This window comes from Saccopteryx bilineata, chromosome 3 (assembly GCF_036850765.1).
Source record: "Saccopteryx bilineata isolate mSacBil1 chromosome 3, mSacBil1_pri_phased_curated, whole genome shotgun sequence".
NCBI classification, from domain to species: Eukaryota; Metazoa; Chordata; class Mammalia; order Chiroptera; family Emballonuridae; genus Saccopteryx; species Saccopteryx bilineata.
The window spans coordinates 23,544,817-23,570,247 of NC_089492.1; the positions used below are offsets into that span (position 1 = coordinate 23,544,817).

The window sequence follows — 25,431 nt, forward strand, 5'->3', positions numbered from 1 at the left end:
ATTTTTTTTACAGAGGTTGATATTTATATCTTAGCAAACATCACTTCAAGATTCATTTGGAAGATTACAAACCAAAAAAGTCAGAATTCTGTTTTATATTAGTTATTGTAGCACATGATCTGGGCAGTGATCATTCAGAGATGGTGAGTGCTATTCTGTTCCTAGTCTTTTCCTTTCCAGTATGGGATAGGAGAGCCTCTACCTGTCCCCCTGGCCTTGAAGTGAGGCTGAGCTAACTAACAATACTACACAGAATCCTCCAGTCTTCTCATCTCATTCAGAGTAGAAGCCAGATGGCCTACATGCTCATGCGACCCCCCCTATGTGATCGTATCCTACTCTTCTCCCCCTCATCCTCTTTATTTGGGGCACACTGTGTCTCTTACTTTTCCAGAGCATTCAGTCTTGATTTGGCATCAGGGCTTTTGGTATTCACTGTTTACCTGGCCTGAAAATTTCCTTTTATACTTTTGTCTTTTTATTCACAATCACTCTTTTCAGTATTCTCTTCTTTCATCACCATAATTAAAATTTTATATGTTGACCTATAATACTGACCGTTTAGACATTATTTTTCCCCTTAATAGGCTCTTGTCCTTCCTTCTTGTCCCCCTTACATTTTACTTATCTTGCTTTGTGAACGATAACCTCCAGTCAGTAAAGCAATATAGCGTAAAGAGTGCTGAATCATTTATTGATATTTGGTATATTATAGAGAAAAGCAGTAGGGGAAAGAGTAGACATTGCAATTAATGAAACAAGAGAATCAGTTTATACAAATACACACACACATTCACAAACATGGTCTCTATTTCACACACAAAAAAAATAAATCAATGCCAGATTTATCCAGGACTTAAATATAAAAGTTTTAAAAAATAAGGGACTATTTAAAAAATCTTGATGTAAGAAAGGCTTTCTTAAGCAAGATGCAAAAGCTACACTCATACACAAAAAGTAAAAATAAAATCAGCTACTTAAAAATTTTTAATTTTTCTTTATGAAAAGACCAATGAGAAACTTGAATAATATAATAGGCATGAAAAACAGTAATAATGTATAGAATATGTAAAGAATTCCTAAAACAAAAAAGATAAAACAATAAAGATGAGCAAAATACATAACCAGATATTTACTAACCATGCAACTGAAAAACAAATCTGGACAGTATCAAGTGTCGATGAGAAAGTGGAGCAATGTAAACATTACCACTTGCAAAATTCACTATTTTTGTATAGTAAAGTTAAAGATGTCCAGAGTCAGTGGCCCAGAAGTCATATTTCTACATATATGCCCTACAAAAAATTTTGTACATGTGTACATGTTCATTAGGAGACACATACAAAAAATATAAATATCAGCATTTTGTTAGTTGTAAAGCTAAACAAGTCAGTGCTTAAGCATGCATGTAGTGTGATAAAATTATTTTTTAAAATATATGGAAATGAGAAATCTTGAATTCAGGATGAGACAATGTCTGTTATTCTGGGCCTTGAAAGAGGGATGCTCTCTGGGAGGGGCTGACAAAACGTTTCAACAGCATTGGCAATTTTCAATTTCTTAAGTTGGGTGTTGGTTTCATGCATATTAATTTTATAATTTATATGAACTTTATGACATTCATGTATCATATATATCTTTTTAATGAGTTTTACTCAGTTTAGTAGAAAATAATATATATTTAATATATAAAAGTATAGAAATATGATAAATAACTGAAGACAAATTATTAGGTTTGCTTTGTCATTGTTTATTTGAAGAGCTTCCTATTAAATGATTACAAATCCTGGATTTACATACCAAATTTTGCAGACCCATTATTAGATCATTTATATTTGTATTTGTTCCAGAGAGATATTACTAACTAGTTATATTGAGTGTGAGAGATAAAAATAATTTACTTTATAATTGCTATTTATGGAACATCCAAAGAAGCTCCTCTCAGGTAATATGATTTATTAGAATAAGTCTGTTTCAGGTTGTTGTCACACAAGTTGGCCCTTAAAATTCTGATTCATGCTAAGCATCTTAGAAAAGACCAGTGTATTCTACACAAGACGAGTTAGTGTATGGCTACTTAGGCATAGATGGGGACGAGGAGGTATTACAGAAATTAGTTTATGGTAAAGTTAGTTTGATATGAGTAAAAAAAAAATCTCAATCAGGAGGTTTCTTAGGTGAGGAAAATATGAATGAAGCTTATAATGTTTTCTTCTGACATCTCAACAGATCAGTTTGGGAATCCACCTTAGGTTGAGAGCACTCCCTCTTGGGGACCACTCAGTAATAAATGGCTTGAATCAGACAGAGTGGAGGAAAACCCTGACGCCTCTGTTGATTAGTTCTGGAACACAGGCATAATTTTATCCTCTCTGTGCTTTATTTTTTCCATCATAAAAGGGTTTTTCCTAGCAGCTGCAGGCGGACCTCTCACTGACGTGTCTGTACAGTGTGAGATGCTGCCCATCTCTCTATTCAGCATCTTGTGCATTTTCCAGAACTCAGTTTTCTGCTTTGAACCCAGTCTGCTGGGCTCTAGGAAGTTCTCAGAAGTTCAAAAGTAATATTTATTTTGTTTACTTTGTCTTATGTTTCTTTTCATTTTAGAAACTGTGCATTGAGTCCTTTCTATGTACCCAAACTGGCTATAGGAAGCACTCAGTAAATATCAACTGCTGTATTAGGTACAGTGGCATCTTGAGAGGATTGTAACACCCTGCTAGCAACAGTCTTTTGAGTGTGTATATGTACCGTTTTGTTTGGCATTTCATCATCTAAGGGTTATTTCCTGCAAGTGTTCTAAAATAGACACTCTTCAAGTGCTTTCTGTTGGTTGGAGCATCGTGCTGGAGCACAGAGGTTGCCAGTTCGATTCCCCAGTCAGGGCACATACAAGAACAGCTCCATGTTTCTGTCCATGCCTGCCTTTCTGTCAATAAATAAATGAATAAATAAATAAAGTCACTTTTAAAAAATAAAATAAAATAGACACAATTCTGCTCAATAAAATTCCAATCTTTTAAGACAGTTTAAAATGTTCCTGTTATTATATTTTATTTTCTGACCTATTAAAATACAATTAATAATAAAATTTGTACTACTGACGCCTAAAGTGTAATGCTCAGAGACTCAACTGTAAGAAGTCAAACTGTACTTAGTGAAGCAGCTACATTGTAATGTGGCCTAAGGTTATACTGCTAGTAAATGACGTGGCATGCATTCTAGTTCAGAGAAGGTAAACTTAACAGGCAATTCTTTTATCCATTGAATAGCCAAAATCATTCATTTTAGAGATTTAATAAAGAAGAAGGCCTTTTCTTTTTAAATCTGTTCAAAGCATGTCTTTTTATGTTAAAATTTTTGTCACTGTGATCTGAAGCCTTTGAAACTAAACTCTCTCTTAGGCCTCTGAGCCTGACACCTATAGGTTGTTTGGCTTAGTACATGGAAATTTGCAGACAGAAACAGCTGGAATGAGAATTGAGGACTGTAAATGTTTTATTTCCCTCTTTTCTCTTTTTATTAACCCTTTGAGTAGTACAAACTTCATGTACATTCTCATCACTCCAGATCATCCAGAGTACGATATTAACAGAAATTTTTATTTTAAAAATGTGTAAGGCAACATTTAAAAAAGGCAAATGTATGTTCTTCTTGTTTCCATAAGTTGTTTATCAAAAAAACCCATGATTTTAAATTAATAAAATTGTAACTGGAACTAATTTCATTTTTTGAAAATAAACTCACTCCCAGGGGTCAGAGAGCATGAAAAAAACTCACTACTCAAAGGGTTAAGATACTATTTTGAGATGAGTGACTCAGCAAATATATATATTTATATTTATACACACACACACATATCTGAAACTCTTCAGAAATAAGTGATGAAATAGCTTAACAATAGAAACAATTCCTAAAGGTAAAATGCCCATTGATAATGATCATGGAGGAAATAACCTTAAAATTCAAAATGTGCTAGAGATATATAAGTAGTAAGACAAGGAGCCAGGCCTAGGAGCCAAGGGTTTAATGTTATATTGTTAGTAGTGCTTGTATGGCAAGCAGCACTAAGGTTAACGACATATTAGAGCCTGACTAGGTAGCGGTACAGTGGATAGAGTATTGGTCTGGGATGTAGAGGACCCAGGTTCGAAACTCTGAGGTCACTGGTTTGAGTGCAGGCTCATCCAGCTTGAGCATGGGGGTCACCAGCTTTAGCATGGGATCATAGACATGACACCATGGTTGCTGGCTTGAGCCCAAAAGTTACTGGCTCAAAGCCCAAGGTCACTGGTTTGAACAAGGGGTCACTGGCTTAGCTGGAGCCCCCCTCCCCCATCATGCAACATAAGAGGAAGCAATCAGTGAACAACTAAGGTGCCACAATGAAGAATTCATGCTTCTTATCTCTCTCCCTTCCTGTCTGTCTGTCTCTCTCTCATAAAAGAAAAACAAAAAAATATATATTAGAAATGGTGAAAATTAAAACAAAACACAATTTAAAATGTTTACCTGTGTTACTTTCAATTTTCCCCTTGATTTATTTTGTTTTATTATTTATTTATGATCACGTTTAATTTTAACTGTTTAAAAAGAAAAAAAATATGTTTTTAAAATATAGGTTTGGAAATTTAAGCTTCTTCTAGTGTCCTGAATTTCAAAGAAGCTCTTTCTTTGAACAATGAGTCTAAGACTGAGGTATTCTCCAGTTAAGGTATTCATACATTCCACCTTTCCTGGAGCATTCCTAGTCTATTCCTTTTGTCCTGGTAGTTTTCTGATCGAGTTAGAAGAATTCTTTCACTCCCCAAAGTATCCTGAGTTATATAATGCCTTTTATGGTCACTCAACATATAGCTATCTTAAGGCAGAATTTATTATGTTTGTTGCTGTTTCTTTGCTTTGTAGAGAAGTAAGTTTGTAAGTGCTGAATCTACATATTTAAAAATTAAGTACACTTAAAAATGGTTAAAATGGCAACTTATTATCTGTTATGAATTTTTTTTTACCACAATAAAATAAACAGGAAGCATAAAATGTATATAGGTCCTTCTGCCTCAGTTATCTGCTAGATTTAAAACCATCTGATGTTACCCCTTATTACACTTTGGCATGCTCACTCTGCTCCAACCTCACCAGCCGCCTTCTTCCTCCAACATGTGAGCATGCCCCAAAGAGAGCTTTGGCAATGTCGTTTTCTCCATCTGGAATGCTCTTCCTCGAGATATCAGTGTGGGAGTATGCTTTGTTTCCTCCAAAGCCCTCCTCAGTGAGAGACAGCCTTGTCGCCTTATATAAAATCCATTCCGCCCCTCACCATTTGTCTCATCCACACCCCCACCATCCTATCTCCTTCTCCTATTTTTCCTCTTGAGAATTATCACCTTCCCACATACTATCATTTTTTACTTATTAATTATGTTTATTGCATGCTTTCCTCAAAAATACAATCTACAAGGGCAGAAATCTTAATTTGTTTACTGATAAGTCCAAGTGCTTAGAATGACCTAGAATACTGTCTTTTAATAGTTAAACAACTATATATATTGAATTGAATCATTTGATCGATTTATTTATAAATCCTGTCAAGTTGATCCCTTTTGTGGTGGTTGTATTCCATCGGAGTTTCTTAGTTTTGTATAGTGTTGGACTCTGACGGTCTTCTTTTTTCTTAAATAAACACTCAAATCCCCCAGAATATTTTGGAGAGGAAGGCTACTAAATACTGAGATAGGTTCTCTGACTGTTCAACAGAGTACAACAAAACAAATAACTGTGTATTTTATTTATTTATTTATTTTAACTCAGGTGTGGTGTTTTAGATTTTTTTTTATTTGTTCATTTTTGGAGGAGAGAGAGAGAGAGAGAGAAGGGGGGAGGAGCAGGAAGCATCAACTCCCATCTGTGCCTTGACCAGGCAAGCCAGGTGTTTTGAACCAGCAACCTCAGCATTCCAGGTTGACACTTTATCCACTGCGCCACCACAGGTCAGGCCAATAACTGTATATTTTAGATACAGAGCAATCTGGAGAGTACTATCGGTCGGTTCTTTTCTGACAGAGCTATCTGTGAATCACTTACCTTTTCAGGATTACTTTTTAAAATTTTGCAGCCTACAAGTACAAATGCTATGTAGCTTGATTGTGGTCAGTAGTTAAAACAAACAAATAAATAAACAAAAAACTATGATTATTAAGGTCCTACTAGTAACTTTTAAAATATTACTCTGAGTTGAGCAATCAGTATTCATTTAGACGAAAGCTAAAAAAAAAATCATTGGGATAGATTAACATGGATGGCATGTCACTTCACTTTCTACAATATTTCAGTTAGTTGTTGTTATTCTATATTGTTTCCTCTGATGAATCCTAAATCTGTTTTTTTTTATTAATTGTCTTTTCTTTTTACCACCAGCAAAGTTTTGTGGTGACCCTGGTATACCTGCTCAAGGAAAACGAGAAGGCAAAAGCTTTATCTACCAGTCAGAGGTGTCATTCAGCTGCAACTCTCCTTTCATATTGGTGGGATCAAGCACCAGAATATGTCAAGCAGATGGCAGCTGGAGTGGCTCGTCACCTCACTGCATAGGTAATATCAGTGGAAGGTGATTACGCTCAGTAATTTTGGATATAATAGGTACTGGTGACACTTAATGGTTATATTCTAGAAACTATAGTTGACTCAATATAAAAGACAAATGTAAAATGAAGCAATTAGAGAAACAGAAAATGAATATTGGTGAAACATATATTACCTTTAGCATGAAAAACTTCTAGAAGAAACACTTGAAATAATGTTTTTGTTTATCTATAAAATGATAAAGAAAAGAAGTTTCATATTAATAGCATTATTAAGTATTAACATCAGTATAGATCTTTAACATTAATAAAGCATATTCAAATGAAATTAAACTTGCTCCAAAAATATACAAAAGATACGTTGATTTAAAAATGACTCTGAGTTCATTTTTTTTAATTTGAATTTATTTTTTAGTTACATTTCACATACAATATTGTATTAGTTTCAGGTGTACAACCTAGTGATTAGACACATATATACTTTATGCAGTGATCACTGGATAAGTCTATTACCCATCTGTCACCATACATATTTATTACATTATTATTGACTCTATTCCCTATGCTACTTTACACCTTTCTGACTATTATTACAACAGGCAGTTTGTCAAAGAACATTTCTATAATCCTAAAAGTAAGTGCCACATTTCGTAAACTAACCAGATAACCTGTCATACAAACTAGCCAACTGAGAGAACACTGAAGATTGATCCCACAACTTTGGCATCTCTGGACGACGCTCTGACCAGCTGAGCAACCATACCATTCTTATATTTGAATCTCCTACAGATATCAGGGGAAAATCCAAATAACTAAGTCCTGTGTCTGGAATAAAACAACTCTTAATTCTTGAAGGGACTATTATGCTACCTGAAATTGTCATTTAGCAAAGTCCTTGGGCAAATATTTTATGCATATATTCTTCTTTCATATTCTTTATTTTTTTAAATTATTTTTCTATAGAGTCAGTTGCAGGTCAAGTGCATTTATATTACAAAGTTTCAGAGTTCAAGAATTGTGTAATTTATATAAAATGCAGTTTACCTGAATTTCTTGCTTTAGGATTAGCAATCTACTGTTCATGGTGAGATGCTATTAAATTTACACTCTTTATTATTACCCGGCTGTATAGCCAGTAGCCACGGCCATCGTGGCCATTCACATGCAGGTTCCTATTAGATTCAGAAAGCCAATAAAGAAACAGTGGAGCCAAAAAATGGTAGGCCATTCCTTTATTCTGGCCTTGCAACCGGCCGGTAAGTAAAAATGCGCAGGACTTCAAAACCCACTCACACATTTTCTGGTTCTACAACCAGGAGAATCTTTTCAATTTTTTTAATAGAATCAAAGGCCCCCACCAGTCTAAGTCACTTCTGGTTCCCCATCTGCCAACATGGCTTCTTACTCTGCAAAACTGCCTTCTCTCTCCTTCCCTTCCATCTTGGCTTCTTCTTCTCCTCCTTCTTCTTCCTTCTAAAAAAACTACCTGGGCTCACAAAGACCCCTCCTCCAGCACACATTAGTATAACAATGGCCCTTCCCAAGCAGGAAGATAATTAGCAGTTTCACAAATCACATACCTGGGCAGTGGCCATTTTTAACAATAAAAGTGAGCAAATATAAAAATCACATTTTGCAAATTTATTTGCCCAACACTGGGGCTATTTTATTAAAGCTGATATCACTTAAAATTATTTTGTATAGGAGAAATATAAATTTAAGTATAACTCTAAATGTTAAAGAAATGTTATGTTTTTAATCTTCATTTCAGAACCCACTCGTACCTCATGTGAAAATCCTGGGGTGCCACGGCATGGATCTCAGAACAATACATTCGGATTTCAAGTGGGTACCTTAAATAAGTATTTCCATTTCGTATAACACTACATCCTAAGGCTTCTGCGGTTCCTGTGCATATAGTCCTGTTGGCTCAAACAAAAGCAACATTATGTTTATATCTGCATTTATAAAGCATATTTCATAAAGGTAACAAGGAATAAAAGAGTGGAAGTAAATGGAAATTATGAGAAAAAGAAAAACACTTCAGGAATAATAGCCTAACTGACCATAAAGTTAAAAGAAAAAAAAAAATTGAAGATAGCTCTGAGTATAGAAAAATCCATGTAGTAGGTAGTACACGACAGAGGGTTAGAAAGAGTAGATGAGGGAGGAAATGAGTAAACTCTGCAGGAAAATGTGGGACAGTGCAGAAAAGTATACATGAAAGTATTTCTGTTTTCTAATGTGTATATAATAAAATATCTCTTACACATTGTCATTGATGTGAGGAATATCTAAAGAAGCAATTTCACCATGACCTATTGTTATACAACACATATACAATTCTTGAGCATGCCAGTCATGTGTGGCCGACTTTCTTGTTCTCTATTTCTCCAATTTAAAGTATATGTAGATATTCAGCAAGTTTTTCATTACAGGGCCTAGGGGGAGCCAAAGTGCACACTGATTCTGAAGGGAAATTGTTAGTTTACACATTACCCAACTGCCTTGTGTTGCGGGCTTTTCTAAATTGTGCTATTTTGTGTAATTCGGTGCAAACCTGAAGAACATCCATTTCTAAAGAAAGCATTCACCAAAGGTGCCATATTTTTTGTTGTTAAAAATAGTATTTATTTATCTACAGTTCAGCCTCAGTATGAACATTGATTTGATAGCATTTCCAATTATTCCACCTTGCCTCAGGCCTGTCTAGATAATACAAAAGTGTAAAAAACTTTCTCAGTCTCTATTATATTAGTGCTTTTAGAAAACATTAGATTCTTAGGTACATAAAAGGTTTTATCAGTTTATCTAAATCCTGAAAAATGGACAACCAGCTAAACAGCCTTAGTCCTCATCATTTGGACAAGGAAACTGAGACAGAATGTGACTGAGCTTTGTCACAAAACAAGCCATTGACAATATCCTGACAGAATACAGAATTGTGATGTTAGTGTCTATGCACTAAATCAAGTGATTTTTCTGAAATATCATACTTGAGTCCTTTCCAATAAATAACCTTCAAGATAATGGAAATAGAAATGAGTAAAATTGAGTTTGGAATAGTCATCCAATGGAATGATTAAAATTCTTAACTCTATGTTATAAGAATTTTATTATAATCATTAAAATGTACAAAATTAACCTAATCCTAAATTCATATTATCTGGCTAATAGAAATATATTAGATTATTATATTCTATTCTAATTGTGAATAGACTAGATTTCAAATATGGTAAAATGCATTTATAATTATATTAATCTCATTATAATTGCAAATGATATATTGAGTATGTTAATTAAAGATATCAATTTTTATGTGCATATGACAGGTATGTGTGTACATGTGTGTATAGATATATATATACTAATTATATTTACTATATATTTATGTGCTAATTATATTTACTAAATATAGAGACTACAAATTTTAAAAATTCTAACTAATATCAATTTATTGGTAGATTTCAAATGAATATGGTCTTATATAACTAGAAGTGGTGTCTTTATCGGTTGAGGAAAAACTTGCAAGTAACAGAAACTGTTTTGAGCTGACTTAAACCCAAAGCATTACAAGCCATGCTCCATGTATGTCTGAGGCTACAAGACAGAAGGAATCAAGTGAGACTCATCAAGCCCAATTTTAGGAACTGGGCAATGGTCTTTTTCACAACTCTTTTTACCTCCTCTTTTCTCTCTGGAGATTGGCCCTCTGGCCAGGGGCGCATCGTTTCTGTTTACATCCCAGCCACGTAAAGAAAGTGATTAATTGCCTCAATCTCAGTTCCAAATTTCCAGAGAGAGAGAGAATCAAAATGTTCCAGCTTCTGTGTCTGCCCTTGGTCTTTCAGGCGGTCAATGGTGGGTTAAGTAGAAACAGCTGCAGGAACCCTATTTCTGAGAGGGACAAGGGAAAGGAGAACGTTATGAATTGTAGAGGCACTCCAATCATTTTCTTCATTTTTTTTCTCATTTCTTCACTCTTCTTTTCTATCCAGATTTATCATAGTAGACTGTTTTGGACACAGATATAATTATTAACATAATATATCATCTAATAATAGAGATGAAAACTCAAGTATTGTAAAAAATGCTCAACATAATTTATAATTTTATCTAAAATATTGAAAATTGGAACAATTTTTGCTGAGAAAAGATTGCCAGTGAAAAGAGTAGCTGTCAAGATGATTGATAAAACATCTAGGTTAATTACAGGGTAAATGCCAAACACATATTTCTCTAACTGCAGTATCACTCTGTAAACTGAGCTCTGAGGATTGGAAGACACATTATTTAGATTTAAGACTTGTTATATAAAGCTGTTATAGACATGATAGTTCTAATTTTGACTCTTAGATGCTTAACTCCAAGATGTTTAACACTAAGTTAATTATACTAAAATAATCATGGTGGTTGTATGTGATTTCTACTTTAGAATCAAAATTTGTACATAAGTTCATTAAATAAGGCAAATATGTTACTTAGTGTTTTATTATCTCTAAATAATGAATATGACAACATCCATTTTAAAGCAAAAAACCTACAAATTTTATATTAAAATCTTCCCAATTTTTTAAATTCAAACTCACAAGATAAAACAGGAAGCTCAGGATCAAATGGATGCTCAGTAAAGACTCTCCTTTGCATCTCATCTTAAAAATATGTTATTCCTTTTTTTAATGATCCTACCTTTACTTCAGTTTTAATAACCTTAATTAACGAATGCCTTTTACTAGAAGTTATCTCAGTTTTGGGGGCAGTAAAATGTGTAATGTGAACATGCTAAAAATACAAATAGAAATGTTGTTTAAATATATTACAAAGAGGATATAAATCTTTGAATACTTAACTATAGATATATTTTGAAAGTTGTTAGGACTTTACTGCATATTCAAGTTAAATAAATGTGTGATGTTAAAAATCAGACACAAATGAACATTGTGATAAAAATTCTAACAAAATAAGAATCATTTACTATGAAATGTCATGAAAGGGAAAAATAGATCTTATTTAGAAAGTTCTAAATTTCTGCAAAATTTCAATAAATTTTGTATTTAGCTTTCTAAATTTTATGACTTAGGAACTGAGAGATAACATTTAAAAGAAGGACTGATAAGTTAAAGATGTCCTATGTACTAATTGGATCTGCCATAACATTTTATAATGCACATAACATGCTGATTTGAGCCAATGTAAGGTAATTTTTATTTAAACGTTGCTATAATTAAAACAATATGGATGATTTTTAATTCCTGATATAAAAATTTCCTGTATTATTTTATACATTGTATATAATTGCTTATACAAACAGTAATTTTTATTAGTAGATATTGATGGAAAAATTTACATAAATTATTTTTTCCTTGAATTTTTGGAAGTAGGTAATGCAAATTTTTGTTACTTATTTTTCACAAAAATTCAAATTATATTTTATATATTAGAAGTTATTTAGAATCAGAGGATCTGTCATGGCAAGTCAGAAAAAGATGGAGAGATGTAAAGTCTATTGCTAAGTGGATTAATCACTGTCAAAATTGTTAATTAATGTACTAATATTTGAAGAACATTTTAATGATTGATTTTAATACAATTTAGAATAAAAAGTAATCAGTTATTAAGTTTGTATAACACTAAATATTAAATATTACATGTATATTTGTAAATCACAGAAGTCATTAAATTTTTAGTGATATATAAAAATCATTAGATTGTTATATGGTATGTGGTTAATATCTAAATCAGTATTTATGGCAACTTCAGAAAAATGTGCAGGAATGATGAAAGTAAGCCTTAAAAGTAAAAGTAAAAGGCCCTGGCCGGTTGGCTCAGTGGTAGAGCGTCGGCCTGGTGTGCAGAAGTCCCGGGTTCGATTCCCGGCCAGGGCACACAGGAGAAGCGCTCATCTGCTTCTCTACCCCTCCCCCTTTCCATCCTCTCTGTCTCTCTCTTCCCCTCCTGCAGCTGAGGCTCCATTGGAGCAGGGATGTCCCGGGCGCTGGGGATGGCTCCTTGGCCTCTGCCCCAGGCGCTAGAGTGGCTCTGGTCTCAACAGAGTGACCCCCCGGAGGGGCAGAGCATCGCCCCCTGGTGGGCGTGCCGGGTGGATCCCGGTCGGGCACATGCGGGAGTCTGTCTGACTGTCTCTCCCCGTTTCCAGCTTCAGAAAAAAAAAAAAAAATTAAAAGTAAAAAAAAAAAGTATATTCTTTCTAACATGTTTTATATGTCTTACCAACATAAATGTGGTAAGACATATAAAACATGTTAGAAAGTTTAACAAAATAATCCAAATGTACCCTTTAAAGAATAAATAATGATTAACATAACTAACTGTACTAACTAAAGCACAGAAGGTTATCAGTGTAGTTTAAGAAACTGATAGGCAAGTTAAAACTTTTTACTAATCAAATAATTTTATATTAAATTATTCGTCTGCTTTTTTTCAGTTGATTCAACATTTTCGAGACACTTTTCTAAACTCTTGGTTCATGGGTTAAATAACATACAGTCCCCGACCTAGAGAAGCTAATATTTTGGTATTTGGGTCAAATGAAATAGATGATTTCATAGGATAGGTAATAACATTTTGCCACTGAGAGGTGCTAAGAAAGCATATATTAAGAACTGTTTTCCTAATTTGTTTGCTGCAAGGAAGTCTTTCTAGAAATATTGTTTGAGCTAAACCCTTTAGGGCAAAACTAAGAAAAGAAAGTTTGGGAAAGGCATTCCATAGAGGAAGAATAGCATAAAAATATGCATGCATTCAGTGAACCGAAGAACTTCAATATTATCATATATGGGCACCATTTGACTAAATAATGCTGAAAATATGGTCAGTGGTCAGATTATGGAGGCTTCTATCTGCCAGGATAATAAAAAGTAACTTTATCCTATGGGTAATAAGCCAGTGAAGATTTTAAGAAGAAAAATGATGCAGTTAGACTTTCATGTTAAATAGATCACTCTGTCAAGTATATTTAATGAGGTCAAGATTGGAGAAATAGAGACAAGTTAGAAGAGATGATTATAGCAATTGCCTGTGACAGTCTTTCTCGATGTGTGGTCCATAAACAGGCAGCAGCAGTATTACCTGGAAACTTGTTGGGAAGGCAGAATTTGTGTATTGGTAAGTCGTCCTGGTGATTAAGACATCTGCTAAAGTTTGAGAACCAAAGCTTGTAGAAAAGATGTTGAGAACTAAAACACGTTACAGTATATAAGTGAGAGAGAGAAAAGGGGACAGTTTAAGAAAGATTTAAGAGGTAAAATTGTCACTATTTGGTGGTTGATAAAATGCAGGAAAATTAAAGCATAGAAGGTAACACCATTAATTGACATCTAGACAAATGTAAGATTGTTGGGTTGATAGAGGTGATGGGTTTTGAAGAACTGTTCGAAGAACAGAATTGCAAAATCCAAATGATCAGTCACATCATCTAGTCCGTATGAGAAAGTCAAAATGTGTGACACCATATTGCCCAACTTCAGGGGTATGTGAATGTCATGCTTTGGAACACAATTTGAAGAACTCTGTTTATATATGGGATCCAGTATGGGAAGTGCTTCCTGGAGTTGAGCAATATAATAACCTTGGACAAAATGGGGGATTGAGGGGTTACATATATCTAAAAGCCAAAACAAAGGTGTTTAGGAGACATAATACTAGGTAACTGGAAGGTTAAAGGTTGTTAAAAGAGAATTACTATTGGAATAAAAATTTTCTGGTGTAGTGTAGTTCTGGCAGCTAATGAGAATGTGATAAATGGTGAATTTAGCTGGGAAAGCAGAAAGCAGGGTGTCTGTGGTAGTCCTAGAACAGTAATGGTGTATTCCCAACTCCATTCACTGTGAAAGGCTGATGGTGCAGACCCTATCACTTACCTTGTCCTCCACCTGTAATCATTTAATAAACACTAGCACTTTTTCCTTATAACATACTATATATAAAGAGCTCCCTTCCCCCATCTACTTCCACAAGACAGTCTAGCTTTCATCCACTCAAATCAAAAAACCCGTGCCAGCCTCATAATCGGAATTACCACTTATCATTCACTTTGTTTAATAGTTTCTTCATACAATAGCTAGTTAATTTCTAAAGGTATTATTTTCTGCACAAATTTTACTTGCTTGCTCTGAATGCTTTAGCAACTTCGTTTCTATGAAAAGAAGATTTCAAAATCACAGCTTCTGACTTAATATTTATAGCTAGAATTTATTTAAAACTTATGTGCCATCCCTGTATAGAGTAGATTATGTATTCTACTTTATTTAATCCTTAAAACAAATTGAACATCAAATAAACTTATTATCCTTATTTATAAATGGAAGATTAAGTCACAAAGATGAAACATACCTTTATGCAAGTATGGTCCGACCCAAAGTTAAAACCAAGTATATGTTACTCTGGAGTCTGTTTCCTTTTTAACTATATTTTCTTGCCTCCCATTTCACCCCCACCTCCTCAGCTCACTGTGTGAACTATCCATGTCAACCAATGAAATGTACTCTCCTTTTTTTTTGAACTACATGATGTGCATTTTAACCTCCATGCATTTTCCATCATTTTCTTATATTTTCTACTTTTATATCAGTTGCTCTCAAACTTTAGTGTTCATTAAATCACCTAGAGGGTTTATTAAAGCACCAATTGATAGGCCCTGCCCTAAGAGTTTCTGATTCAGTGGGTCTGGGGCAAGGTCCCAGAATTTGCATTTCTAACAAATTCCTAGGTGATGGTAAGGTTACTTATCTAGTGACCACACTTTAAGAGCCAATGATTGATTTATATATGTATGTATGTATCTCTATTCTGCATCCTTGAAATCTCAGTGCAAATTGCACGTCTTTATTGCATATTTCTGTCACCATTCCAACCTTCAGTAAATGTTTTTTTTTTCATCTAACATTATGTTACCATTATTCATTTGCCTCTTATGCTGTTAATTATTTTATTTCCATCTCTATCCTTACCCATCTTTATATCTCTATCTGTTACTCTATCTTATATTTATATGTAGCTTATTGACCTTTTAGTACCTATGTATATTCTTATATTATGGCAGAAACTTTGGCACTTACATATACTTTGGGTACACAACTATTTGTTGGTGATATGTACACAAAGAGATCTAAGTTTTTTTTCCTTCAGCCTTGACTTTTCCTCCCATTTTATTTTAAATCAAGTTTCAATTTCTTTTTCTACTTCTGCCACGCATAATCTCTTTTGAAAACATTTTCTCGTTCTAAATTTTTTTCTGTTTGTTTCCATATTTGAAGTTGCATTGGGACATTTGCATTTTTTCCTTGTGCTTTGCTACAGGTAGGAAGTGTTGTACAGTTTCATTGCAAAAAAGGCCACCTCCTCCAGGGTTCTACAACACGGACTTGCCTTCCTGACCTCATGTGGAGTGGAACTCAGCCTGAGTGCCTACGTAAGTAGCGTGGCTAAGGACACATTTGTACTTATGGTGGGTGAGAGTTTGCATGCTTTTTTTTTCTAACTGTGAAAATAAAATTAAATGCATATAATTGGTGTATCACATTGATGTTTTAGACTATTATAAAATGTGATTCATGTATATAATTTTATTACTGTATCTTTACCGTATGTCCATTGGGAAGTAGTCTTTCTAAAGAAATCAGAAAGCATGAAGCACAATTTTGTTCTTTTCGGATAGCTCTTGTAATTGTGCTCTGTTTAGTCACCTGGTAAATTTATGATAATTATTTTTTAGATGTATAGTTCTACATTATGAATCTGAAATACTCAGGTACAGGAGGCTCCACTTAACAAGCTTTACTTGTGAAACTGTCTGAGAAACTGAAGAATGCTAGAAATACCCATATAAGGAAATATGTGTAAACACCTTAGCCAAGAATTTTAATACTATCTCAGGATTTCTTGGAGCTTATAGATGGACACTGACCCTAAACTGAGAATATTTGCTATACAAATTAAATTAGAACCAACTCCAAAGTCACTAAATATTCTTTTGTAACTTACTGTTAGAAATGCATTTTAGCTCGTGAGTTACTTATCTCTTCTTTCCCTCCCATCACCTCTTTTTATCTCCTCCATCTTTTTAAATTCTGATCTTCTTGGGATAAAAATAAAGAGTTAAGCAATAGGAGAATGGTATATACCTTTCACGATTTGCTGAAGTTAAAATAAAACCTGTGAATTTACTCTAGCCCAAATAATCATGGAATTCCTTATGGCCTTGAAGCTTATTAAAAAGCAGCAGAACACAACACTATGTCATGTGACATTCCCACTTGGTTTATATTATATATGGCAAAATTCCTGGTTTATATTTAAATATGGCAATATCTCTCAAATGAGAATTCTCAGAGTGTGTACTTCAGAACAACCATGTGGAATGTAACTAGGTATTGATATTTCACAGTAAACCAAGACTATTTGATGATCTGCATTTGAGATATGACGATTTAAATGAAGTTAAACAGCTTCTGTTATTGCAAAGCATCTCAAAATTTTAATATTTGTATAGTGTGGGGGTTAAAAATGTAGCAGAGACAGATTTGTGTTTATCCTTGGCAATATTTTCCCATGAGTATTAAATTTTTAACTGAATTATATTAAATATGAACCATGTAATCTTTATTACATAAGTGTTAAAAAATGTTATGTATAGCTTTGTAAATTTCTATTGAGAAACAAGTGGAAAAATTTTTTTCAAAGAAATTTGTCCATAGAACACTCTTCAGAGACTACCTTTAAGGATTTTTATTCGTGAACAAATCATCAGAAATATTGTCTCATTTAAGGGGAAAATTTCTTGTAATATCTATTTCTGATTGAGAAAGGAATGGTCTTTAAAAGACACAAAACAGCCTGACCAGGTGGTGGCGCAGTGGATAGAGCATTGGACTGGGATGCGGAAGGACCCAGGTTCGAGACCCCGAGGTCGCCAGCTTGAGCACGGGCTCATCTGGCTTGAGCAAAAAAAAAGCTCACCGGCTTGGACCCAAGGTCTCTGGCTCCAGCAAGGGTTACTCGGTCTGCTGAAGGCCCGCGGTCGGGGCACATATGAGAAAGCAATCAATGAACAACTAAGGAGTCACAACGCACAGAAACTAATGATTGATGCTTCTCATCTCTCTCTCCATTCCTGTCTGTCCCTGTCTATCTCTGCCTATGTAAAAACAACAACAACAACAAAAAAAAAAACAGGTGAGCCCTGGAGGGTTGACTCAGTGGATAGAGTGCTAGCCCGATATATGTACGACCTGGATTTGATCCCCGGTCAGGGCACACAGGAGAAGCGACCTAGCAAGCAGTAGCTCGATTGATTCAAGCATCGGCCCCCAGTGCTGAGGATAGCTCAGTTGATTCAAGTATTGGCCCCAAATGGGGGTTGCCTGGTTGATCCCAGTTGGGGTGCATGCAGGAGTCTGTCTCTCTATCTCCCCTCCTCTCACTTAAAAACAAATAAATAAAATTTAAAAAAATTCAAAGACATGCAATAAGTGAACTGGGGTCAGGGCCAAGAAGCACCATAAGTATAGGTAATGGAATCAGGGAGAGGAAACAAAAAGAAAGGAGACTCAAAATTAAATGAATAAATAAAACTACCACTAGCATATAACCACAAAATATGGCCAGAAAATTTTATATATAAGTTAATATAATAAATTAAATATTGTAAAATAGTATTTACTTAATTGGTTAGAAAATTTTAGTTTGACAATTTTAAAAGGTATGCTATAGTAAGATCTTTTAGGTTCTTTGAAATGTAATTATGTATTGTGACTCCCTAAAATGATAATATAGTATACATCTATGAACTTAATTAACTACAGTCATTTTCTTTCCCTTCAGTTTAGCTATTAACATAATGTTCAAAAGATTGTTGTTTGTGCCTGACCAGGCAGTGGCACAGTGGATAGAGAATCGGATTGGGATGCGGAGGACCCAGGTTCAAGACCCCGAGGTTTCCAGGTTGAGCGCGGGCTCAGCTGGTTTGAGCAAAGCTCACCAGCTTGGACCCAAAGTCACTGGCTTGAGCAAGGGGTTACTCGGTCTGCTCTAGCCCCACAGTCAAGGCACATATGAGAAGCAATCAATAAACAACTAAGGTGTCACAATGAAAAACTAATGATTGATGCTTCACATCTCTTCCCATTCCTGTCTGTCTGTCCCTGTCTATCCCTCTCTCTGACTCTCTTTTTGTCTCTGTAAAATAAAAAATATTAAAAAAAAAAAGATGTTTATTTGGGAAATGCTAGTCTATGAATATAGAATGTATATTTACATCCATACATTTCCTTTGATTTATTAGAATAATTATTTAAAAGTATGTACATAAAGGCATTAACATACCTTTGGAGTACATCATGACTTCAAGTCTAAAAATATTTTTAACATGTCAATAAAAATGAACATTTTTCTCTTTTTTTAAATATAGCCCACAGCTGTAAACAGCCGGAAACTCCTGCTCATGCCAATGTGGTAGGAATGGACCTTCCATCCCATGGCTACACACTAATCTATACCTGCCAGCCTGGCTTCTTCTTAGCAGGTGGCACAGAACATAGGGTGTGTCGCTCTGATAACACCTGGACTGGAAAAGTGCCTGTTTGCGAAGGTAGGTTATTTCCATAAAACCTTTTCACAGAAGATACTGTACTATTAGAGACCAAAAAAATAATCAATTGAGAGTAGCTTAGGAACAATGAAAATTTGCTGGCTTACTCTAAGGAAAGGAGTGATGTAGTTACTTCTGGACCCAAAGGCACAAAAATATTATTCAGGTCTTTATAGCTTCTTTTTCATGTTCTGTTTCTTTTTCTTGCCTTTGTTATGCCTAGCTTGCTATTCATGGCAGGTGGACTAATGTTTTACGAATGACCAGAACATAACACCACAGGCTGGGTGACTTAAAAAAATATAAATTTATTCTGTCACAGTTCTGGAGGCCAGAAGTCCTAAATCAAGGTGTCAGCAGGACTTTGTGTCCTCCGAAGGTTCTAGAGAAGAATCGTTCCTTACCCCTTCCTAGCTTCTGATGGCTTATTGCTCTTCTTAGAATCTATTGGCTCCAGCTGCCTCAGTCTGACTTCTACTTTCATCTTCACATGGCCCATCCTACATATTTCTATATGTCATCTCTTCTTATTATTAAGACACGAGTCATTAGATTTAGGGACTATTTCAGGATTATTTCACCTTAACAGCCCCAGCTAATTGTATCTTCAAAGTTCTTATTTCCAAATCAGTTCATATACTGAGGTTCCTAGTAGACACAGATTTGAGGGGAACACTGTTTAACCCACTACAGTGGAAAAAAATTGCCTCCAGGGTTCCTGGCTCCTATACTTCTGGCGAGTAACCCTGGTAAAGTCCCTCCCAGAGCTTGGTCATGATAGCACTCTTCAGGTGGAGTTTAGTAGTCACAGTTTTGAACAGATTCTATATCCAAATCCATTACTCAACCAGGGTGATGTGGTACATTGACCATTTCTAGGTGGAATGTCCACTCCTCCTGCTGCTTGAGCAGGACAGTCCCCATCTGGACAAAATGGAAGGAGTTTACAGGAGGAAATAGGGTTATGTTTCCAGAAGAAGGAACGAAGGACATTTTTTTGAATTCTTGATAAAGTTATGAATAAACTACCCTTTCCTTTTATTTTTTTCCTTTTTATTTCCTTTTTTATTGATTTTAGAGAGGGAGGAAGGGGCAGAGAGAGAAATTGATTTGCTGCTTCACTAATTTATGCATTTATTGGTTGATTCTTAACCTTGGTGTATCAGGACAATGCTAACCAATTGAGCTACTGGGCTGGAGTTGTTTTATCCTTTCTCCTTTTTTATTAGACATTCTAATTTGTGATCTCTTGCAGAAGTCACAAATGTTAATGACTTTATCCTTCTTGAAATGTTTTTACCCTCTCCTTTTAGCTAGCACATTACTGTTCTTTTGAAGTTTACATTTTTGTTCATGGTAGAAACACCTATGGTGTGAGATCTTATTTTATACTTATTTACTTGTCATAGTGTTTCTCTACTCTCTGTCCTTTCATCCGCTCCTCCTCAACTATAATTTAATATCAATAAAAGCAAAAAGGATTTATTTGTTCAGGGTTTACAGCTGTAATTTTAGCATCTAGATCAGTTCCTCATCTGTCAAAATGTTCAATAATATTTGAATAAATAAATATGTTATTTCTTCATAATTCTGGATATCTGTTCTCCATTTTTAATATAAATTATATGTATATAAAATTATGTATATATATAAATTATAAGTTTATTATTATATTTTCTACCCATACTTTCTAAAGGCATGGTTTTTAGCCATCTCTTTGTTTTATTCTATATTCTCTCCATAGGGAAGGTCATTTAAGCCAGTAGCTTCAACTGTCTCCTTTATGGAGATTATTTATAGGTTAATATTTCTGTAATTGATAGCTTATTTATCTGCTCTTAGCTCCAGACTTATATGTTCAGTTGCTTAACTGACATCTTTCCTTGAATCCTTCAGAGACATTTCAATACCCCATATATGTAAATCTGAACACATAAATTTATTTTCACCATAGTCTTATTTTGCTGTTCCCTATCTCAGTGGTGCCAATATCATATAGTATATACATAGAAATCTAGTAGTTGTCTTTGGCATCTTCCTATCCCTTTACATCCACCAGGATTTCAACAGCTTTTTATCTGTCTGCTCTTCTGTTTCATCATCACTACTACAGTAGTCTCCCTGAGGATTTCCTCTACTGGGACCACTGCAGCAGCCTAGTAACTTCCCTGCCCATGTCGATACCCACTCCTTCCCAGCTTGTTCTCCACAGTTCAGCCAGAGTGATGTTCACCGAAGTCACTTCCCCTTCAAACCTTTTAAAGACATTACATTGTCTTTAGCATAAAGATCTAAGTCTCTATACGGTCTATAAGCACAGCCTGTTGTGACTTTGTTACTTTCCAGGCACATTTAGTACCCCACATAATTTCCTTGGTTTGAACTACTTTTTGGTTCGCCTTAAAACTTTAATTTTTGAAACAGGAACCCAACACAAATGATTTCTGCCTTTGCAACAACGCCGTACCCTCATTCCTCAGCTTTTGTTTTGGAATCAACTGTTTCCATGGTAGATATGCCTCTAAAATAAGAAACAATGTGCCATGATATGGCAGCACTAATCTTCCCCCTTGTTACATTGAACCATAATAGGGGTAACTACTGAAATTGTTAGCTGTACAATAGGAATTTTGAGTGGAGACGGAGGTGCTGTGGGGAACAGGAAATTCTAGAGAAAACTATAAGATATGTCAGAGAATATAATTGACAGGTATCATATTTTATTGGTGTGTGTGTGTGTGTAGGTGTTATTTATCATGTTAACTTTTCAAAATATTTTTATTTCTTTTCATAGCTGGTTCCAAAATATTGGTGAAAGATCCAAGACCTGCACTGGGAACACCCAGCCCAAAGCTAAGTGGTTAGTAACTTTATGGCTTTACTAGAAGTCATGATTTCTAAAAGTAATCTACTGTTTTTCAAAAAAATGAATATCTATTTATAAAGTTATATTTCAGTATGTGAAAACTATGTATCTATTTGAAATTTAGAATTTGATAGTTTGTGTCATATGATATTGAATTTCAAGAGTGTAAAACTGTGACATGTCAGTACTCCAAAAATGTTATTTATAGTGCTCTCTATAAAATTTCCTTTCAAGAGAATCTGCAAATGACTAAATAATAATAGCAATTATTTTATTTAAAATTTTAAAATAAAAAATGAGATGTTATATAAAGATTTTCAATACAGATTTCGGAAAAAAATAACCAAATTGTATTTGTTATATGAGTAAAAGTTACTGCCTGACCTGTGGTGGCACAGTGGATAAAGAGTCGACCTGGAAATGCTGAGGTTGCCGGTTCGAAACCCTGGGCCTCCCTGGTCAAGGCACATATGGGAGTTGATGCTTCCAGCTCCTCCCCCCTTCTCTTTCTCTCTCTCTCTCTCTCTCTCTCCCTCTCTTCTCTAAAAGGAATAATGATTAACAAAACAAATAATGATTAACTTTTTAGAAATGAACTTAATGAAGAAGTACAAAGTGCTTCACAAATAGTAAGGGTTCATATACTTGAGCTGATCGTTTAGTATTAGTCAGTATTTTATTTACATGACTTAAATGAAAAGACACTAATGGAATTAGGGGCTTAGGGCCTAATCTTCACCTTGGAGATAGATTTGGCCCAGTTGTGTTGAGTCAGGAACAGTCATAGGATCTAATTTTAGTTGGGTTCAGAAATCCTCAATGTACATGTTATAAAACTGGAGTGTCCACAAAACTCTGACACACTGATTTATTCAACACAGCAGTAACAGACCAAATGTCACTAGAGCAATCAAAGAATATGTCAACATAAGAGAGGAAAGTTAACAATGGAGTCAGAAAACCACAATGGTTAATCAATGCATAGATTTTTCTAAGGGAGATGCTATATCAGGGAGCAGAGGAGTACTGTGAATAGGAACTACAGCACATCAAGTGTAAACCTGGACTCTCCAGGGCAAGACAGGGCCAGTGTTGCCAATAAATAAACCAGGCAGACAAAAATAAAAATTAAAAAAGAGTATGGAAAAACTGAACAACATGATAAGTTTGACCATGGCACAAATGTAATGATTTCTGCATCAAACAATTATAGAATATATATATAGATATACTTACCTCAGAGTCACATAGGACAGCTATAATAATTGATCTTATATTAAGTTATAAATAAATTTACATATGTTTTAAAATACAGTCTTTCCTGATTATGATACAATTAAAAGTTAATAAGAAAATGGATACATTTTGTAAATTTTTGAATGTTTGGAAATTAAGAAAAGAATTAATGCTGATGAATCAATCATGATTTAAAGACAAAATTAAAATGAAAAATATAATATTAGAACTTAGTTATATTGAAATCTCAATATCAGAATTTAGGAACAAAAGTTGTGAGAGAAATTTATACTCTTAAATCCTTACATTAAGAAGAAAGTCTCAGAATTAGTGAGTTGAGTGTTCCTGTTAAGAAGATTTAAAAAAGTATAACAGAATAACCAAAAGAAGGCATAAGTCACTGTAATAAAAGTGAAAAAACAAACTCCAAAGATACAACAGAAAAATCTAAGGCCTGGCCAGTTGGCTCAATGGATATGGATGTCCCGAGTTTGAGTCCGGTCAGGGCACACATGAGAAGCAACCAACTGCTTCTTGTCCCCTCTCTCCCCCTTCTCTCTCTCTTCTCCTCTTGCAGCCAGTGGCTTAATTGTTTCAAGTGTGACCCAGGCTACTAAGGATAGCTCTGTTGATTTGAGCAGCAGCTTCAGATGGGGTTTGCCAGGTGGATCTCGGTCAGAGCACGTGCGGGAGTTTGTCTCACTAACTTCCCTCCTGTCATTTAAAAAAAAAAAAAAAGAAAGAAAATGGAAAGAAGGAAGGAAGGGAGGGAGGGAGGAAGGAAGGGAGGGAGGGGAGGAAGGGAAGGAAAGGAAGAAAAATCTAAATAGAGTCCAAGTAACTTGTTTTAAAAAGAAAAAAAACAAAGTGAAAAATTTCTGGTAATATTGATCAGGAAGCCTGGCCATCAGTGGCACAGTGAATCAAGTGTCGACTTGGAGTGCTGAGGGACAAATAGGCAGTAATTGAAAATGATTTGTCTGACCTGTCACCACAGTAGATAAATCATTGACCTGGAACGCTGAGGTCCCCGGTTCAAAATTCTGGGCTTGCCTTGTCAAGGCACATACGGGAGTTGGTGTTTTGATGTTTTCTGCTTCCACCTTCTCTCTCTCTCTCTCTCTCTCTCTCTTTCTCTCACCTTTCTAAAATGAATATAAATAAAACCTTTAAAAAAAAAGAAAATGTTTTGACTTTGGGTGATGGGCACACAACACCATCAATAATAGTTCAAATGCTATAGAGATGTTCACCTGAAACCTATATACTTTTACTGATCAATGTCACCCCATTAATTTAACTTTTAAAAAGAGCATTTTTTAAGAAGCTAAGAATAAACATAAAATATTTTATAAAAAATATTCAATATCTATTTATGATTTTAAAAAAACTGTTAATAAATTAGAAAGGAAAGGAATTTCTTTAATCTGAGTAAAGGTATCTATAACACTAGAGCAATATCATCTTAAATGGCAAAATGTTAGAAGCATTATATTTAATTCATGAATGAGACAAAGTGAGTAGATTACTCAAAAGAAACAAGAATGAAATTTGGCAGCAGTTCAGAGTCAGGAGCATAAAGCTATTTGGCAAAGCTGTGAAGACTGAAGCAAAGTATCTATTCAAATATGTCTTAGAAGAAAACTCATGATCATCATTGTTTTTTCTCCTTTTTATTGATACCCTCATCAATGGTTGTTGGGTATAACTTTAGAGTTTATAAATTGCCAATTATACAATCACATTTAAATCCCCCAAACAGACTTAAGAATGGAAAGGAGTATTATCATGCCCATGTACCTGGGATATAGATGAATAAATAGTGCCTGCCTGTCCCACTCTACCATGAGTTACATTACTCAGTTATGTATGGGGACCAGGGTGTGTGGCATGCTGGAGCTAGTAGGTACAGGCTCATCATAGCCAATTCTGCACATCTTCAAATTACTCTCAGTGATGTCATATTGGTAGTTTGAAATCTGCCATTATGGAAATAGTTATACTATAGAAATCAGTAAATGCTACAAATCTGGTGTGGTTGTTTTTTTTTTTTTTTCTGGAGAATCATTTGTTAAACATTTACGACCACATCAATGATTCATCTAGTGTACTTTGCTGCAGCTGCTACTCACTTCTTTCCATCG

At 34.7% G+C, this 25,431-nt stretch overlaps 1 protein-coding gene across 3 annotated transcripts in view; it reads left to right on the forward strand.

Annotated features, from left to right (window-relative positions):
* CSMD3 (CUB and Sushi multiple domains 3) overlaps positions 1-25,431 on the forward strand; it is a 1,246,722-nt gene that overhangs the window by 1,207,319 nt on the left and 13,972 nt on the right. For all 3 annotated transcript variants that reach the window (XM_066265798.1, XM_066265799.1, XM_066265800.1), the window contains 5 exons: positions 6,415-6,588; positions 8,350-8,423; positions 15,897-16,008; positions 19,006-19,185; positions 21,980-22,045. In XM_066265798.1, coding sequence (XP_066121895.1) covers positions 6,415-6,588; positions 8,350-8,423; positions 15,897-16,008; positions 19,006-19,185; positions 21,980-22,045 — 606 coding nt within the window. The remainder of the gene's footprint in view (positions 1-6,414; positions 6,589-8,349; positions 8,424-15,896; positions 16,009-19,005; positions 19,186-21,979; positions 22,046-25,431) is intronic.